This window comes from Nothobranchius furzeri, chromosome 10 (genome assembly GCF_043380555.1).
Source record: "Nothobranchius furzeri strain GRZ-AD chromosome 10, NfurGRZ-RIMD1, whole genome shotgun sequence".
Lineage (NCBI taxonomy): Eukaryota > Metazoa > Chordata > Actinopteri > Cyprinodontiformes > Nothobranchiidae > Nothobranchius > Nothobranchius furzeri.
In genome coordinates this window covers 68,359,101-68,380,277 of record NC_091750.1, presented here as the reverse complement: position 1 = coordinate 68,380,277, position 21,177 = coordinate 68,359,101, and the positions used below count along the sequence as shown (strand labels likewise).

Here is a 21,177-nt window from a genome sequence, read left to right as displayed (position 1 = left end):
TAACAGCCTGTATTTACCATATTTAACATAAGAGCCATTGAATGTGAAAGTGCAGACATTTGCATCACAGTTTAGCCGGTTTCCAGGGAAACGAGGAAGTCATCGCCATGTGTCACAGAGCTTGTCGCACCTGAAGGTTTATTCTTGACCCCGCTGAAAGTGACGCAGGTTTTTGTCACATGTGGCGGCGGTCGTGAGGTTTAAAGGTACCAAACATGTCACCTTGTCTTCAGCTGCATCCTGTCTACTGTCATCCTCCAGAAAGACACGCTCCAGCAGAAACCAAAACATTTCTCCTATATTTCCATCATAATCCCATTTAACTCCTAAATTCCAACTACACAGATTATAAAAGGATAACTGGACCACACTCAATCATAGTTGATGGTGATGTGACACTTACTCAGGTTATTGGTCTCATTGATCTTTTTTTTGGACTTTTATGGGCTAATAATAAAGCATTTCATCGTAGAATAACATATTCATTAAAAATGCCAATATGGCATCAATTGAGACCAGTTTATTTGACAGCTGCTACCTGATTTTGTAGTTTTTAATGCTTGTTAGTGTGCTAAACAGCAAAATAGATGAGCCTGGCTTTTATGATAGCAATAAAAATAATAAAATGTGTTGTTTTCTGTGTTTTTCTGAAAAAAATACTCACATTCGTTTGTATGCTAGCGTAGCACAAACCCCTCGTTTGAAGTGCTCCGCAGTCACGTCTGAATGGTCGGAGAAACTAAGCTCCAGCTCGCAGGCAGGAGGAACAGAAAGAACTTATTTAAACAAAAGTGTAGCGGAATATAGTTGATATATTCTCACACTTTATTAAGGTAAAGAGATTAATCTTACCTTAGAATCAGAAGAGGTTGTTTTTACCACAGGGAATTTTATTCAAACACTTTGTATTGACTTAGAGACAAGAAAAAAGAAATATGGGACGTTTAAGAATATTTATTTTTATAATTATTCGAAACAATGTCCCCGGACTAACTCACTAATGATGGATGCAAATGGATGTGTGCTGAAGTGTTGGTGTGTGTGTGTCAGTTCAGAATATCCGTTCTGATGGAGGGCGAGTCTGAGTGTAAGATGGTGTTTTGACTAACTAGCCACGAGGGACTTCAGGAGCACGGACATGAGACGCCATCTGTGCCGGATCTACGTACCGTTTCGGAGACTCCCGTGTTAGATCAGGAATGCCAGGTCCGCCGGACCTTCCTTTGGTGCTGGAACTGATGGATACAGCATCTGCAGCACGACAAACCAGTCTATGGATCGAATCCCGGTAGCAACGGCAGATGTCACGTCAAGTAGAGAGTGCAGCTTTTATTTTGAAGGAACTGTCGTCTTGTTGGTAAAACGACAGAATATTTCCAGCTTGACAGTTCTCAGCTTAAAGTAGAAAATACAGCTGGCCAGTCTGCACTTCACTTAGCGATGATGGATTTGAGAGCTGGTTGGAACTACGTTGAATCTCTGATGGAGCTCAGATGGAACTGAAGTTAAAATGGCGTTGCTCTGTTTTATTAACTTAGTTGTTTATAATTCTTAGCAAATCGGAGTGGACAGATTAACTAAACACTCCAGACTCTGCCCTGCAACAGAAAGGAAGTTCTGATTGAATGAGAACAATGTGTCATGTGTTTACCTTGTGTGAATCAGGATGTCTGGCTGAGTTAGTCCTGTTATTCAATAAACACATAAATCATAACATTGATTTCACAGATCAGTCACCTGATTATTATTGACCAACATTTGTTTTGATTAGCTTTATTAGAAATAAAGTTCTTTGATTAACTAATGAAAAGCGTTCTTCGTCCTTCTTCTGTCTTCTTTCCTGGAATGTAAACATCAAATGCGAGTGCACGACCTTGGCAATTCATGCACTTTGTCTCTGTGGTAAAGGGCAGCTGTTAAGGGTAGAAAATAGCATATTCATAACACTACAAAAGAAAACACAAAGCTCTTCAAAGAAAGAAGGAAGGAAGAAATCCCAGAAACACAAAATCCAGGAAGAAAGGTGGAGCTCAAAGGTGAAGCCCGACCGAGGAAGAGAATAGCAACAGCGAGGACCTGAGGATGGAGAAAAGAGCCAGAGGAGAGGGTGTGCTGATGCTGAGGTGGGAAATCCAACATAAAACAGGTGCGATGAGGAGGAGGAAGGAAGAGCAGTCAGTCAGACCTGATTAATTGTCTCTCGATGAGGGTTCCTCTAACATTGTTGGAACAGAACACGACCAATGACCGAAGCTCTGATGTCCGAGATTACCAGCGGTGTTTTTGAGCAACGGCAGCAGTGGCTAAAGCACCGGCCTGAGGTCGAGGGTTCGGGGACGAGTGAAGTCGATGTTTACAGAAGCCCCTCAGACGATCTAATGGCTTGTTAGGTGACCCAAACTCACTCCAGTAACACCTAACCGGTAATTATCTGTATTATAAGCTGAATTATTGCCCTTTTACTGCCTTCCCATCCTCCTTTCTTTACACAACCTCCAACCCCTTCGACACGCCTCCTTCCCTCACCTCCTCAGCTCTTCTCCTTTCTTTTTCCTCGCATCCACGCGGTCCTCCGCGTCCACAGTGACACACTCTGAACCTCTGAACACGGCAGCGCCTCTTGGCCTGCAGTGGGCCTCGAGTTGCTCACTTGCTGCGTTATCCAGAAACATGCTCTAAAAAAGGGAAGAAAGTGCAGTCGGGCGGCCGGCCCGTGTGCACTGAAGCCTCCCCTCGTATGAGAGACTCTAACGAGAACGGACACTATTCTTCCGAAGGAGGAAGAATGTCGGCCATGTTTTGAGGCGCACCTTTTGGGAGGTAAACTTCCTGTGACCTGAGCCAAGTCGGTGAACCAACTGAAGTGTTCCTGCTTGTAAACGTTGGAGTATCAGTTTTCCTTCTGAATAAAACAGAGTCCTGGATGCTTCACAGCTACTTTTTAGGAGCTTACTTTTGGTTTATTTATTCTGCCTTTGACAAACCACAGAAGTCGCCGCTTCTTTTCTTTTAAAATCTGTGTTTCTGCAGCATCTGTGATTGTGTCTCTGTGGTTTTACTTTCTTATAAGCGTCTGTGGAATAGCTTTTCTCCAGATTAACAGATGAATTAAAGAACTTCAGGCTGATCAGCTCCTTAGATTAAAGTTGCCTTTAAATCCGCCCAAAACAAAGGTGATATCATGCTTCATTCTCATCTGTAAAATTGTGTCTTTATGGGGAAAAAAGAGGATTTTCATCTTTTATGCTTTTTTTTTTTTTGCATCAAAATTTACTGATTTGTTTTTACAAAATAATTTTCTTGGATTAATTTAAACATTTAAAAATTGATATGGAAGAAAACTGTCATGATCTGAGGCACTCCGAAAAATAATTCATTATAATATAATGCAGTAGCTCAGGTGGTAGAGCGGGTTGCCTCATGATCGGAGGGTCATGGGTTTGATTCCAGCTCCTGCCAGGGGCATTCTGCTGTTGTGTCCTTGGGCAAGACACTTCACCCAACTTGCCCGTGTTGGTGGTGGTCAGAGGGGCTGACAGCGCCAAATGGCAGCCTTGTCTCTGTCAGACCGCTCCAGGGCGGCTGTGGCTACAAAGTAGCTCACCATCACTGGCAGTGTGTGAATGTGGGAGTGCATGAAAGTGTCTTTGAGTGTCCTAAACAAGCGCTATATAAGTTTGATGATGATTATTATTATTATAAGCTTATATTATAATAAATTATTTTTCAGAGTGCCTCAGATCATGACTTTTTTTCTTCCATATCTACTTTTGAAGTTTTTGTGATCTTGAAGAGCGCCCGAGATACCACAGTAATTATAGATATGTCTAGTCCCACTGATGCACTCACTCCCACCTGTTTGAATTGAAAGATTAATGTTAAGACTTTCAAAATGATATGTTTATACATTTTTGGAAATATGCAAATGGTCTTTAAGTGAGGAGTGAGCACCACCTCACCCCTGCCACGTGGACCTCAAGGGATAAACCATTAATCCTGCTCAATGGTCAACTTTCCTCGCGGGGTCACCCATAAAGACAGTGGGAGGTTTAAATTGATATAAATATGCAGTTAGAGCCTTTTTTATGCTGTGTAGGTTTGAAAGGGACAAATTCTGCAAAACTAACCATTTCTGCTGACGTGTGGGTCTCCTCTAGCCTGGCAAGCCGGACTAAATAAATATATTATTTAGTCTAGCAACGCTTCATTGACGGCTCTCGGTCGTGGGGCGGGTTCTACTGTTGTCTTTCAAACAATCTCTGCATGCTACTGGACAATGAACGTGACGTACTCACTGCAACAGACGTCTGTAAACGAGGCGATCTGCTGTTGAAGAACGCAAAAATACGTCCTTTTTTCTAAAAAAAAAAAGCACTTAAATACATCTATCTGCTCCTGATTCTAATAAAGCCCAAGTCCAAATAGTCCAAAGTTGATGTAAAAGCCATTTCTAACGAGTTGTCGCCGTCTTGTTCCTCTCTGTTGCATCATCCCGCCCACCAGATGAATAGAGGGCCCTGATTGGCCTACAAAGTGGAAAAGCGCAATGATTGTTTCACAAAGCAGATAGAGCGCTATGATTGGCCCACCATTATGGACCAATCACAGCTCTCTATGTGTTTGAAACCCCTCCAGAGAGCTGTGATTGGCCAGCCAGAATGCTGCTAGGGGCTGCGTAGGTTCCAATGGAGCGTTCCTAGACCAAACTTTGCAAAGCAAGAATCTGGTCTAGTTCACTAGGCTAGGTCTCCTCTGCTTCTATAAAAGCTCTAAACATGAATAAAAAGATGATTTTGATTTTGTGCTTCTAAAATCAGTTTTTCAGAATAAGAAAAGTTAACTTAGAACCCCCCCACCACCACCGGGGACCAGTGGCTCTAGTCCCTCCCACACATGAGCTCTTCTCACCTCATAGCGGCCAGTCAGGGGAGGGATGGGCATGGCCAGAAGCTGCTTGTTTTCTTAAAGTATCTTTCCAGAGTTTTCTACTTTCAGAAATGATGTATGGTTTTTCAGAAATCCATAAAAGTGATTATCTCATCATGTCCTGTGATATAATGTAAGCAATACGTCTTTTTTTGCTAACCACGCCCCCCTGCCCTGCAGAGCTCCGTGCAATAGGAAACTGAATGCCAGCCAGAACAAACCAATAGCATTAGACTACCGCTTAGACGTTTCACATTTAAGGAAGCACCTTGACTGATGCAGAGCTGAGGAACTTTTCACAGACAGGAAAGTCTTTAAAATATAAATATATGAAAACACAGCATGACATGAGAATAATACTCGTAAAACTGTGTGTTTTAGCTCTGATTGTCGGCTACAGAAGCACATTTATTAACAGAAGCGTGAAGTCGCCATCTTAAAAATACAGAGCGACAGACTTCTTGTGTGATATGCTTGTCAGCCACTAGATGGTGCCATCAGATAAGAGAAATACTCTGGAAAGAGACTTTAAAGTGACAGAGCCCTGAAATGGCTCATTCTGGAAGGCACTGAAAAGGCAGCTGAGATTGCTTAATAGGAGGGATGTGGGACTTTTGTATCAACCATATATCTATTATAACTTAGTAATACATCTCCTTTATGTCGACTGTCCACTTGTCTCTTTTCTTTACACTCGAGTCATAACTAGAAACCATCCTGAAGTTGAAGTCTAAACAAAATTAATTAGTTCCAGGATTATTTTTAGTTTTAAGTTGCACCTTTTTCCATTCATTGACTCCTGTTGATTGACTCAGCTGTAAATTTGCAGCTGAAAGTTCAAACAGCTATTTTTCTAACACATTTAACTATAAATAATTAATTAATCATTTTAAACAATGATTGTTTGGAAGATGGTAGGCGGGACCTGTGATTGTCACATTTTGGCTTTGTTCCCTTAACTAGGCCAGTTACAGGTGATATTATGTACCTTTAGAGTGTAGAAATTGTCCGTTTAAACCTAAAAAAAACTTTCCTTTACACCGAGTGTTTATTTGCAAGTTAATCTAATCTACCCTAATAAATCATCTTGTGATAAAGTAAATCCAGCAGATTGGGGAAATCCAAAAAGAGACATTTTCCATGACTGCTTGATAAAACGATGCATTTAGGTTTCAAGGTGGTCTGACGAAAGGATTAGTGAGACTTTAGAGGTGGGACACCCTCCGTCTGCTTCTGGACCTTAAGTCATTCAGAACGCTCAGTCAAAACAAAGACAGAAGCCATTTAAAACAAAGGCCTGTGGAGGGAAGTCAGGGAGCTCATACGTCCTGATGTAGTCTGCTGCAGGACGCACCTGGCATGCTTGACCTCAGCGCTCAAGGCTCCTGATAAAAACAGGCATCCATCCAGAACTCGATGATTATGGTTCCTCCTTTCCTGGCTGGGAGGCATTTTTCCCATTGCCACCTATAACAGAGGATGTGATGGATTTGCTGGGATCGGTGCCGAGATCTTTCTCCGTATTACGATGTCAAATTGTAATTTCAGTGGAGGCCCCAAAGAAAAGAAAGCTGGGATTCAAACGACACCGACTGTTTCTGTTCTTTTTTTTTTTAATTTTTTTACTACTTTTAGTTTTTTTGGGTGGCAGATCATCTACGGTGGCCCAGAAGGCTCACTAAAATAAAACAGCCTCGGCATAGGAGCCGTGTTCAGGACCGTGGAGCTTTACAGGGCTGTTGAGAGTCTAACCACCAGGCCTCAAACACTTCTTTTTCAGCAAGTGTTGTTCCAGTGCGAACTTCCGATTTATTATAACTTCTGTTGCAGCTTTTGGATTTCATTGACCCCTCTGGGCCACCGTAGCTCACAGACCCACTCCACCGGGATAATCACATGTGTATTTTAATATCTTCTCTTTAAGGAGCGCCAGAGACAGCGACGCAGACGATGAGGATGACGACCGCCGGATGAGTCGAGGCTGCGCCCTCCAGTACCAACGAGCCCAGGTCAAGGTTCTGACCCAGTTCCACACCACCTCCACAGAAGGCACAGACCAGGTCATCACCATGCTGGGGCCGGATTGGCAGGTGGATGTCACAGACCTCGTCCAGGACTCCCTAAAGGTGGCTGACCCAAAGATAGCTGAGCTGGTGGACCGGACGATCCTGGTGGGCCTGGAGCTCGGATCCACGGTGCTGAAGGTAAAAACTTCTTTTACTGATCGGTGACGGGAAACAATGTTCTTTAAATGGAAAACAATCTTTCCTACTCCAGATTCTGTCCATGAACAGTAGAGGACTTCTACCCAAGGAGTTCCTGTTCACTGATGGGGCTCTTCTTGTGATTCTGAACATATATAAGGATTTACTTCAATTGTACCAGTAGTGGTACTTGTACCACAGTTTGAGGAACATGAACCTGCAGGAAATGAATTTCTAAGAGGAATATTTAGAGCTATTTTATAGTAGAAGTTATGAATATTTGTGCTTTTGTTTACTTTAGATGGAAACTTAAAGAGGTGTTAACTTTTGTTCTCAAACTTGAAAATTTCACAACTCTTTGTTTGGTTTTTACCTTTAAACCCCAATTTCCCAATTTCACATTACTTTGTCATTTCTGCGATAAAAAGCCTAACGTGACCCCCGGATGCACCACAAGTGCTACATTCTGATGACGCTGGTAAATAAAACACAGAACTCCATGTGAATGACCACAAAGTCAAGGTTAAAGGTCATCTTCACTGAAAAACTATTTTACAATGATCATTTCTGATTCTAACGGGTCACTCTTGAGTGTTTCATGCAGGCAGAACATGAAAATAGGCTCCCACACCTATCTCCTGCAGTAGCTTCTGATAGAAAACAGACGGTGAAACTCTAGGATTAGAAAATCCTGACAGATCTACGTCACCCTGTCACTAACATTCATGGACTCACCCATCTTGACTCATGAGGGGGAAGGCTGTTGTTGGTGTAGCGTCCAGGAAACAGCTGAGAACGTCTCAGCTAGTAGAAGCTAACTGTTAGCATTAGCGACTACACCACACAGCAGAACTCCTCCAGGCTTGTGTTATTTGCGGAGATAAAACATCAGCATTACAGAGCAAAGAGAGTCAGTGGTAGAGTCGTGTTGCTGTTAGCCAATCAGAGGAGAGATGTCCAAATATCAGGAAATAAAACTCCAAATTCTGTTGTCTGAAGCTACTTTCTCTTTCACCTGACTCATTCGTCCTCAGTCGCACCGGAGCTTGACTTACAAGGCCTTCACTCCTACTAGTGACCACTGCAGATGTAAAGTTGGTTTTTAATGAACTAACGGCACAAACCGAGATTAGGGGTGTTTTAAAATGGTTACACAGTGATCCCTCGCTACTTCGCGGTTCGTTTATCGCGGATTCACGACTTTGCGGATTTTTTCTTTGGAGCCTTATTCAAGGGAAATTCGCCGATTCGCGGTATTTTTCACCGATTCGCCGTATTTTTCTATGCGAAATATCAAGAAATTCCTGGTTTTTTTTTCATCAATTTCATCATAAAATGCACTTTTTGTAATAAAACTATTAAAAAAAACAAGTAAAAAAATTTTTTTTCTTGAGTTTTACCCACAAAAAGAGAATGTGATCATACGATAATTCAATATAGTACTGTACTGTAAATATGGTGTCCCTACTTCGCGGATTTTCACCTATCGCGGCCAGGTCTGGAACGCATCTACCGCGATGAACGAGGGATAACTGTATTACACTTTAATCTTTATTGAACTCAAAGTAGTAATCAAAAATGAGTCCTATAATGTTTAAGCTAGTGATTGTATTAAACTTTTACTCAGAAACACACTTGAAAACAACTAAAAATATTTGTTTAACAACTGTTGATATAAATGACCTAAAATGTTATCATTTAACAGGAAGATTTAAGAGATTGTAGGACCAGTGGAAACACTGTGGCTGGTGTTGGTGGCTCCAGTTAGCATATTTCCAGATCTGAGAATATTTGAATGAGGCTAAAATACAGTAAGGAGCTACATTCAAGCAGTACTCACACATGAAAGGGCACTAAAAGGAGTTTATTTGAAAACTAATTCAATAAATATGCAATTATGGAAAATATGTTCAGAGGATTTAGGGCTTTTGAGTGATTTTGATACTTCCACATTAGCAAACAAGGAAAACTGTTTGCCTAGTTCCTTTTATTCATTTATTTTGGGTACTAGGGTTTATTAAATATTGTAAGATACTACAGTAATTAAAAAGCTAATATTAATAATAATTTTTAAGGCCAAAACCTAACTTTGTATTCTCCATATTTTATAGATTTTAGTTTATTTTTGAAGTCTGTTTACATCAAATGGAAACTAAATTCGGCTTTACCAAATGAAATGTCATTTTTAAAATATCGAATAGTTCTGGTTTAACCAGCTACAGGCAACATTCTGAACAAAAACCTGACGACAGAAGCGATGAACGTGGGACGCTTTAGCCAAACTGAAACGGGAACGTCTGAGCGGTCGGAGACGTTCCTTCATTACAGAGAAACACAAACGACTTCAGCAGCAGAAGATCAAAGTTGAATCCAGCAGACAGCCGATAAGCTGTGATGGATGGTTGCAACGCAGTTTGGGAGGTAATTATAGTATTCTGCCTTGTTTTCTCCCTTTTCCTCACAACTCTCCTTTGATTACTCATTTCTCTTTTCCCTTAGTGCCATGCTTCCTTATCTCGGCAACTAACTTTGATGTTGGGACTAAAGAGTGGGAATGAGTAGCAAAAGGAGAAAAATAATAATTATATGTTCTTTCACTTTTGTTATGAAACAAACCCCCGTGTGCTCTAAGTGTTCTCCTCTCCTTCCAAGGGAAGAAGCATCCTGACACGAAGTGCACGTAAATGCGTCAGCCCGGAAAGGTTCAGAGGTCCTTATCAAGGAAGCAGCACCAGTTATTACGCCCGGGCTGTGATTTACTGACACTTCGGCGGTCATTTATGGGGACGGATAGAGGTAACGGTCGGTGGGAGTTTTGATCGCCGTGAAAGATCACAGTTCCGGCCCGTCAGGAGGGAGAATCGTTGGCTGATGGATGCCTTTGATCGTGGCAAAATGGGGAGAAAAGATACGCCACTAATCCATCACTTTGAAGGAGCAATAGATCGTTTATACTGCGTCGCTGGGTAAATAAATAATTACTCATCAGTTTACAAACACATAAAACTTGCCCACTTGAGTCAATTTTAATGAATAAATAGCCTGAGTAAGATGTGGAGAAATATTAAGGCCTTGGAACAGATTTTAAGGGTTTTGAGTTTAGAGCTGCAGACCATATGGGACAGAGTTTTAAAAGTTTTTTCTTCTTCCAGTTTTCAAAGCTTTCTAAACGTATTTTTATTTGCACAAACTTCCTGTTTGGACATTCAGGCTCCAGTAGCAGCTCTTCTTGTCTTGGGAAGCAGCCGTGTCTGACTATAGTTTATCAACTATTTGGTGTCTGTGTTTTAAACTAATGTCTGAAGGCTACAAACCTCACATGTTTACTATCCTTTATAAGTCTTTACATCGTTGTGGTCATTTATAGGGATTCCAGTGTGATTAAAGTCATGTAAATCCTCCCTGAACAGCACGAATCTTCCTGCTGTTTATTTAAACATCTTATTCTCTTGTTTTATTAGCTGTGACGTGTGAACGAACGAATGAACAAATGAACGAACGAACGAATGAATTCCTAGTCTTTTTCTGTGGGGAAACAAAGCTCTGGTGCTTCTGTTTCAGGAAGCAGAGGTTAGTCGGATTAGGAGATTTATCTATTGATACAAACGTTGCATCTCTGATTGGCTAACAGAAACGCGACTCCTCAGCTGTTAATGGAACTCAGAAAACTGTAAAACATATTTTCTTGGGTAAAACCTGTTTATTTATCTCCATAAACAACGCAAGCCTGAATGTATTCCACCATGTTAGCTGATGCTAACGGTTAGCTTCTACTAGCCAAGACATGCTCTCCTTCCCATGGGCAGTCCCAAGCTGAAGGTGGGCGGGGTCTACTAACCATGTGATGTCGAAGAGATTTTTCCATCTATTTCTTAACTGCGGCAATTCAGAGTGACCGATTTGATTAAAAAAAGAAGCTAAACGGTTTCTCGGTAAACAGCGCCTTTAAAACATGAACTCTAAAGGTTTTCTAACTCGGGGAGTGATTATATAACAAATATGTGGTTACGATTTTGTTTTTTCTCCATGATTGAGCAGAAAAAGCTCAGAATTACATTATTATGTCACGTTTAGGAGGGAAGTACCCAAATTGCAGAAACCCAGGATGACACGAGGCAGGAGATGATGTAAAGTAAAATCCTTTATTTTAAGGTGAACCAAAAACCAAGTAAATCCAAAGGGGTGGGGAGCCAAAATCCAAAAGCTGACTTCATGAGCAGAGAACCAGAGACCAGGAGGGAGAGACAAAAACAACGCTGACATAAAACAACAATGAACCGACAAGAACAATGAGACAAGGAGGGCTTATATAGACAGGGAGGAGCAATTAGGGAAACAGGAAGCAGGTGTGTGGAGTGAGGCTGGAGGGAAGGCAGGTGACAACAATTAACTGGATGGGGAAGAGAACCAGAGGAGGGCAGATAAACCTAACACTATATAACACACAAAACTAAACCTAAAGACTAAGGGAAGAACTCACACAAACACATACACATACTGACACACACAAACTATGAACTGGGGAACAAGAGGCTGTGGCTATAACTTAAGACACACAACAGAGATGCAGACAAAGGACACATGAGGGCGCTAAGAGAACACAAAAGGGAATCCAGAGAGGGATGGAGAAACATTAGGAGACACATGGGGAAAGACGCAGACAAAGGACACATGAGGGCGCCATGAGAACACAAAAGGAGAACCTAGAGTGGGAACTGGAGGGGCTGGGGAACAAAGGGACACAGAACATGACATATTATCTAAATGTTTTTCAGATACCTAAAGCAACGGTTGGATTAAGATTTTTTATGTGAACAGTAGGTGTCACTGATTCATCATACAACGGAAATTCAAGTGTTTTCACCAGATATCATCATAATCTAAGTTGTTTACACTTTTTGTGTAGACCTAGAAATGTGATCTTGAAGTCACTCTGAGTCACAAACAGAAGATGTGTGCTGAACCATCCATTAAAAGCTGAGATGCTTATTTACTAAACATTCACCAGTTTATATCAAAAAGTCAGTTCAAGGCTCCCCAACACGGTCGCCGCTGACATAATAAAATTAAAACGCCCTCTGTGGATTTACAGGTGGACGTCGGTCTGCCTTAATTCAGCCGTAAGTCACAGCTCCCAGCAGGACTTTGATTCATTACGGTTAAGTGAAGTGATCAGTGGCCAGTGATGGAAAATAAAACTCCAGCTGCTGTGAAACTTCACCTCCAACACCTACAGCGTCATCCCCACAGGTGTTAATGAAGGACTCAAAAGTGTGAAGCAATTTAAAATAAAAGAATAAGAAATTCCTGATGGAAAAACCTTGATATTAAACAAAAGAACACCGGGGAAATTAAACCCGTCAGCTCTGAATGGCGGTTATTTAACAGAAAACAGTGAAACCAACTCCACTGTGTGAGGATGTTTTGTTTCAGATGACTCCTACAGGACAGAATTACTCAAATAACAGGTGTTATTAATAGTAACTCTATATCCTCAGATCAGCTCGATGAATCCACCAAAACTGGTGGGAGATGAAGGTTTAATCCAGAGGATTACTGAGCAACTGATGCTTCTGGAAGTGACACACCAGACGGACAGATTTCTCCCTTCTTATTAGAGATTATTAAGTAGAAGTCTGTAAAAAGCTTTAACCCACAGGCAGCCAGAACAGAAATAAACAGGGTTTCATATTCATGATGTAGAAGCGTAGAAGTACACATCTACTATCGTGGTCTTGAGCAGCTGACTTATAATCATGATGAAATATCAATTCCTTGAAGGCTCGTCTGAACTGAGATCTAAACTTGAATGATGGAATCATAGTTGCTTTGGACACAATCTCATGTGATACTGCAGCATCTTGCATAAGCTGTTTGAGTTTATTTGGATGAATTTCAGCTAACACGCAACATCTTTAATTACCGTACAACACCCACATTTTCATTTACATGCTGAATTAGTACATAGTTTTACAAATGGCCAGTTTGCACATTGCATGATTGCAAAGAGTTTTTAACTGTGTGTCTCTATCATGTCTCAGCTTCATCCTTGTGTTGTTTTCAATGTGATTGCCACCTCCTCCCTATCTTCTCCTTAATTTGTCACCTTGTCTTCATTTACAGACGCTAAATGAAGAAAAGCTTTAGTTTGAGGCTTTAGTGACGACTTTGTGAATATTTTTTGTCTTGAATGAAGTTTCAGGGACACGAGAGCAAGGCCCTGAGGCTCACCTTGATCACCAGGGTGATGCTGGCTTTGATGGTAGTAGTTGATTTGATTTAAGTGTCATACACCATAAAGGGTGCCCAGCCCACACGGTCTTTTTAGACACTACATTCAATAAATCATAACATGGCTGCGTGTCGTGTTTGGGGGAAGGCGTCTAACCCGAGACATGCAGAACACGCAGACCAGAACGGGGGTAAAAATTAATTTTATTTGTAGAAACGGAAACTGAGGATGCACAGATTTGTCTGTGGCTGGTGCAGCTACGAGAGCTCAGCGTCTGGAGGAGGGAGAACACTGGTGAGCAAAGTCTTAGTTTCTGAAGTTCATTTCAGGATAGAATAGTTCAGCAGAACTTACTGTGGGACGCGAGTTTGCTGGCTGGAGGAGGGAGCAGGTTGAAAGCCGGGGGAGCGCAGGAGAGGGAGCACAGGTGGAGGTAAGCGGGGCGTCCTGGTGGATGGAGGCACTGAGTTGAGATGTGAGAGGAGAGTTATGGAGATCGATGAATTGGTCAGTGTGCTGAGTATCCAAAACCTGGAGTCCAGAGGTAAGTATCCAAAGGCTAGCGGCCAGAGAACAAACACAGGAATCCTGAAGAAGGAAATAATCCAGAGTCAGCTCCTGGCGGTTAGCAAAAATGTCAAAATCCAAAAATACCTAGAGCAAAATACAAGAACATTAATCCTAGAGATACTAGAGAATAAACTCGAGTGGGCTGGATACTACCTAGCTGAGGCAACCTTCCGGCGTTGAATTGTGTCCTCCATCCACCTTAAGTAGGAAACACCCCGCTGATTGCTGATCAGGAACAGCTGGGCTCTCCCTCTCCTGGCAAGAGACTCAAAGATGGTAAGGTGAATGAGAGTACTCACCCCGGCTCATGACACTGCGTGATTCAGATTAATACACAACATTGCTAAACAAACACAACTATGACCACGTATTTCTCATATGGGGTATCGAATACTTTGGCATCTATACCAAGCCTTTTCCACAAATTTAGCTAAAACAAAAATATTATTTTCAAACAACCAATACATAATTTCAGCTTCCTGCTTACAAAATAAATCGGGATTTTTTGACTGGATAAATTCAAATAAGCACTCTCTCAAATCACAATACAAGGAACAATGAAAGATGAAATGGAATTCATTCTCAACCACGTTGGAATCACAAAACTCGCATAGATGAGAATCCCAAGGTATTCCTTTAAATCGTCCCACTTCCACTGCCAAAGGGAGGGTGCCCTTTCTTATTTGAGCACAGAGAGATCTTTGTCTTCTTGTTAATTTACATTTGAGATATAATTCTGTATTATAATCCCTTTTAAAATGTACATAATTTCTATGTTTTGGTTTATTCCAAATAGCCTTCTTCCATTGTTCCCTGTATTTTACATCCAACTTCTGTCTGACACAAGTAAAGTCACATTTTAAGTTATTTTGAAGAATTGTGCCCATGTCTAAATGTACCAAAATAACTGAAATATCTCTAAACCATGGATGAAAATTAGTTTTATCCCAGTTAAATATTTTCTTAGTTAACCTTTCCTCCGGAAGACAAGACGGTTCCATAAACGCACCATTTCACAACCCTGTAAACTACACACGGAACCCATCCTGCATCCCCCTCCACAGCTAACTTTGCTGCACATTTATGCACACCCAGAAACCGTCTTAATGCTCGGTGTTGAACAGAATTACATTCAAATGTTCCTTTGGAACCCCAAACTCCTGCAGCATAAAACAGAACTGGGTCAACTAACGATTCATAAAGTTGTGTAAAAATGGAAAAACCAAGATCTGGGCAAGATTTCATTTTGCTTAGCAAACCATCCTACAGCTCTGCCCGCAGAATCTGCTAGTAATTTCTTTCCTTCCTGAAACATCATATTCTCATCCAAAATAAAACCTAAATATTTATAGGATGATGTAAACTTTAAGGAATCATCACCATAATAAAAGGTGTAACTACTCTAAGGAACCCTCTTCCTTCTAAAGTTAATCACCTGCGTTTTTTTTTTATTATTAATAGCAAGGCGCCATTTTTTACACCAGAGATACATAATATCTATCATTTTCTGCAAATTATCAGGGTTTTCAGCCATCAACACAATATCATCTGCATATAATAAAATACTTAAATTTAAGTTATCTACCGGAATACCCAGTTCAGTTTGCTTAATTTCCTGGGCCAAATCATTTATATAGAGAGCAAATAAAGAAGGAGAAAGTAGATCCCCCCGTTTCACACCGAAGGGCGTCGCAAACCAGTCCGTTCTCATATTATTAATTTGTACACAAGCAGTTGAATTTCTATATAATGCTTTTATAGCATCATAGAATTTTCCATCAATACCAAAAGATAGTAATTTAAATAACAATAATTCTCTATTGATACAGTCAAAAGCTTTTTTAAAGTCCACAAAACAGGCATAAGTACTCAATCCCTTATCCAAGCGAGCTCTCACCACCGATGATAACACACAAATATGATCAATGCAAGATCGATTTTTCCTGAATCCATTTTGTTCATCCACCAAACTTCCACAATACTCCAAAAATGAATTCAGTCTGTTATTGAGGATTCCTGAGTAAATCTTACAAACTGTACTGATTAAACTAATCCCCCGGTAGTTCAATGGAATTCCAGGATCATCATTCGCACACTTTGGAATAGGTTTGATTACAGATTTGCTCCATACAGAGGGGATAATACTATTCTCAAAGCAGACATAACACAAACTATAAAGAACACTACTCAAGTTAGAATTTTTTAGTACTTCATTAGGGAGATCCTCAGTCCCCGTTGCCTTGTTTTCTATCGCTTTATTCAGCACCTGAAGTACCTCATATAACATAATGTCCTTATTTAACATGTCATTTGGCACAGGTATAATGTTCCTATCAACCTCCACCTCCAATTTCCTAATTCGAATTTCTTCCAAAAATTAGTCATCAAATATAACAGAACTACTTTCAACATACAAAGTACTATAATCTTGTTCCCATTTTTTTATTATTAGCCCAACTTCAAAAGACGATCCCCCATTTTCTGTTAACACCTCCATAGGTATACAAGTTTTCTTCTTTGGGCCTAATTTATGTATTTCTCTCCAAAATTGCTGAGGGTTGCCTGTGTGCAGTCTCTCTATTTTGAGCGCTTGCCCTCTTTTGAACCTTCTCTTAAAAACCTTAATTTTCTGTCAAAAATTAACTTGGCACGACTTAAATTGGGTAAAAAAATGTTTTTTCTTATGGGGTCCACAGGGCCACACTTCAGAAATCTCCTCTCTGCCGAGCGTAGCTTTAACCATAAATCCTTTAATTCATTATTCCAAAATGTCTGTTTAACTCTAGTAATGTTTCTTAAAGTCCCTTGCTTTTTAATAGGACAATATTTTTCCATCTCTACGTGTAACACTTTACAAAAATTAATATACCAAAGATCCGTCCTTTCTTGGTTCTTTCCCAAACTTTGTAATTGTTCTAAAACCTGTGATAATGTCCTGCGACACCTCTCCGATGACAAAAAATCAATGGGATAATTTCGACTCTGCTGTAACAAACCAGAGTTTACCACATCATCCATCTCCTTTTCCACTTGAAAACACGAGTATAAAACTGAATGATCAGGAAGTCTACTATTATCATCAATAAAATTAAAACTGTCATGGCCCAATCTGTCCATAAGTTCCAGGGATGTGTAAACTTTAAATTCAAGGCATGTTTTAACATCAACATATGGAGTCACAATATAATCAAATACTGCTTTACCCCTAACTGAAGTGAAATTATTACACTCAGGATTTAACCTTCCATTTAGAATGCAACATTTTACATCCTTTAGAAAATCAATAAACACACGACCACGATTATTTACATCCATGTTCAGAACCGCACCACGTGGAATATTTTCATCATCCACGTAGTCCTTAAGATCTCCGATTCGGCTATTAAAGTCTCCGCAAATGTAAGTGGCATCCACCTTAGCAGTAATATTATACAACAGAGCCAGAAGTTGACAGAAATACAAGTCAGCATCCCTACCCCATGTAGAGGACTCCGGTGACAGATAACAAGAGATCAAATAAAAAGAGCTTTTCAACTTTATATGCTGTAAATGTAAACAAAGAATCTCATCAAAATGTTGGTCTATTTTAGAGATTAAATACCGTTTCAGCACGTCATCCTTAATTAAAAATCCAACACCACCGGAGGGTTTAACAGCGCTTTTGTGAGCAATGCGATTATGACCAAACCAAGTATATCCCTCCAAGTCCAAATATCTTTAGGTAAATGTGTCTCATTCAAGGAAATAAAATCAGGATTTATGGTTTTAAGCAAACTAATTCTAAGCTCACAGTTTGACACTGTCCAGCCGTTCACATTCCAATGAACGAGATTAAACTGCTCAGCGACACACCTGAGTGACTGGGCCGCGTCTTCTCAGTGGTCACCGCCTCTCGCACCGTCCTTCCTCCCTTGGCGATCCGGGTGCGTCCGCCTCATCAAGCGCCCATTCCCAGCCATATAAAAGTCTTTTCCGAGTCCACCTTAGTAGTCAGAGATCATGTTGAGATTAATCTCCACTATAACAAACTTTATGTTCTCCCTACCAAGGTGCATCTGCTTTTGTGTTTAAAGTGGGTGTGCGCTCAGCTAGCTGTTACCATCCACATGGCCACATCTATAGGGGGTTTTCTCCATGTTTAATGCTCCTTCTTTCATCCTGGAAGAAGAATGTAATCTTGCTAAACACACAACCATTTTTCTTTCCATGTCTGGTTTGAGGGTGTAACGATTCGTTAGTTACATCTTAAGTAAGAAACCATCAAAGGTGAGATTCCATAGAAAGTATGAATTCAGTTTGATGCATCTTTGAATATCACTTTAAACAGAAGATCTGAACGTTTTATTGCAGGGATTAGGTAACACTTCGTATTAACCCAGAGTCAAAAGAGAGACAGAGACAAGTTTTAAAGTTTAAGAAGATTTATTTCTAAACCATTTAAAATAAGGCTAACTGACTCTAAACACTCAGTGTGATGAATGGATCTAGGTGTGAATGAGGCAAGATGGATGTGTAAATGTGGAATGTGTTATCAGAACTCTCGTTTCCGGAGAAGCATTAGTTCTGTGTGGGAGCGAATGCTTTTGCTCTAAACTGCAGTCGGAGTTTCAAAAACCACATTCAGACGCTATCTTGCCGCCCTACATACCCTTGACGGAGACCTCCGTTGTAGATCCAGAATCCCAGGTCCTTGGACCTCCCTTAGGTACCGGAGCCGATGAAACAGCGTACGGTACGACAGACTAGTCTTGGGATTGCCTCCAGGTAAGCGACAGGTGTTTGACAGCGTAAGCGGGACCCTGAAGGGTCAGTGAGTTCAGCTTTTACTCTGGAGGAGCGTTGCGTCAGGTGCAGCTTGCAACAGGTTTTATTATCCAGCTGGTCGAGGTTCTTTGTGGTTAAAAAGTTACGAGTGGCCGGCTCGAAGCTCTAGAACGTTTGAACTGAGTTAAGGGTGGCGTGGGAATTAGTTTTATAATTCAGATGTTTTCATTTATGGTCGAATCGGAATTTGACACCAAAATTAAGCACCGCACAGACCACGCCACCCGTCAGAAAGGAAAGCTCTGATTGGAGAGACAAAAGGAATGTGTCATGTGATTTTAACATTACTTGTGATAGGAGTGTCTAGTGCTTCTGTACCAAGTTAATTCTTATGCAAAACTACTGATTACAGTATTATAATATCAAGTAATTAATATTCTCATTTCACAGATTGAACATTAGGCTTCACATGTTTATTTGACTGACAGACGTTATTTAATTATTTATTAAAAAGAAGAGTAGTCTTCTGTCTTGGTCTTGAGCTGGAAAGGCAGTGAAACAGTTTAGAATGAGAGGCATGAGACCTTGAGAGATTAGGATGTTGAGGGAGACTGTGTCTCCCCAGCTTGAGCAGAGCAGGCATGACCTTTAGGTCAGAAAACAGTCATTTCATGACGCTACAAGGGTGTCAATTTGATGAGACGAGCAGTTGGGGTTCGCACAAAACCTAAAGTAACTTTTGCCTCCTGTCTTAAATATGCACTTTTTTGTCTTTAAAGATCACAGACATCATATATGAAATCCATGTCACATATCTCTCGGGATCAGAAAATAACAACTTTCATCTGCTCGTAGATCATTTTTTTGGCAGTGGGGACTCATGAACCAGCAGTAGATGGGTGTGACTTATTCCTTTCCGATATTCTTTCTTGGCTAAAAAAAAGCTACATTGATGTTTTATCTTCATGAACAACACACGTCTGAATGTGTTCCACCATATTAACTCATTCACTGCCAGCCGTTTCCTGATCGGTAAAGCCCTTCGCTGCCAGCGTTTCTCGCAGTTTTTACTGTTGTTTTAAGAGTCACAGAACGTTGCGCGCTAGCATGATGTCAATGCCAAAACAACCAAAACAAAGAGGAGACTCACCTCTTACATCAGGAACAATCCGCGCGTTTTGAGCGTTATCCGTTCTTTCATAATCCATTGTTGAATTGTGATCGGCAGAAGCTTTTCCTGTTCACGTCTCACTTTTTTTACAGCAGCGGCCCAAAACGATCTCCTAACACATGGATGTTCTGCTTCCTGATCACGTGACCTGTGACGTATGCTGATGAAGATCGACTTTAGAGCTGGGATGTTTGTTGTCTCGGTGCGGGGGCTCGTTCCGATGCCCACACAGTAAAAAAAATGCAAATCACGACTTTAGTCGTCATTGGCAGTGAATGAGTTAATGGTTAGTTTCTATAGCTAAGACATGCTCGACTCTTTCCTAGCTCCTAAATCATTCCGACCTTCCGCGGTCGTGAGACCATGAATGCGATCTTTACAGTGTGATTTTGATCCGAGTGGCTCTTTCTGACCCGAACATTTCCATGTCTCATCGTTAATAAAGCTAATAAAGGAAATAGGGGTAGAAGACCAATTTCACGTTCTGCATGCATGTGAAACGCACAGTGATTAATCATATTTCAAAAATAACGAGTTGTACATTTCTCAGTGAAACTCCTCTAAGAAAGGGTTATTAGCTGTGGCCGCCATCTTGAATCAGACTCCAGCCGTATCAGATGATTGTTTTCTAAAAGTTTCATCAAACTCCAACTAGACACAGGCAAAAACATCTTCACCCTCTTTTAGCCATTTTAACATTTGATATTTTAATATTTAACCATTAAACCTAAATCATAAACATCATTCAGTTATAAAAATGTTTGTATATTCCTCACATCATCACCAAATACACCCAAAATCCTTCATGTTTGAATCTTCTTTTGCTCTTTGGTTATGACACATGTGCAGCTAGAAATACAAACACGAGCATCATTTTATGTAATCTGACTCCTGCATGCAGTTATTTGCCATGATTCATCTTCCATTGATGGTCCTGATAAATTTTAAAGTGTCTTTAGTTATTTTTTTCTGCTGAACCCCAGGGAAACCGTGCAGACGTTTCCTGCAGCAGAGCTCTGCAGCCGTGGCAGCAACCCTTCAGCCACGCAGCGGCTCTGCAGTGGGCTCATTTTGCAGCTCCTGCGGCTGCTCACCGTGCAGCGTTGGAGACAGAAGCATGAAAGTTTTCAACAGAAAGTGTGTTGTTTTCTGTGCATTTCAAGTGGTGTTACATTTGGATTTCATCACTGCATTACCTCAGAAGTGTTGGTGCAGACGAGTGTTAAGAGGCGCGATGCCTCTCTGAGCTCGTCAGTCTTAATTACCATGATGGAAACATAACAAACATGCTCATTATTCCTTAAAGATGA

The 21,177-nt window shown here is 40.8% G+C and overlaps 1 protein-coding gene across 2 annotated transcripts in view; it reads left to right on the top strand.

Moving 5' to 3' along the window:
• Positions 1-21,177, top strand: part of tmem132e (transmembrane protein 132E) — a 637,247-nt gene that overhangs the window by 593,485 nt on the left and 22,585 nt on the right. For both annotated transcript variants that reach the window (XM_054731106.2, XM_015961920.3), the window contains exon 7: positions 6,851-7,130. In XM_054731106.2, coding sequence (XP_054587081.2) covers positions 6,851-7,130 — 280 coding nt within the window. The remainder of the gene's footprint in view (positions 1-6,850; positions 7,131-21,177) is intronic.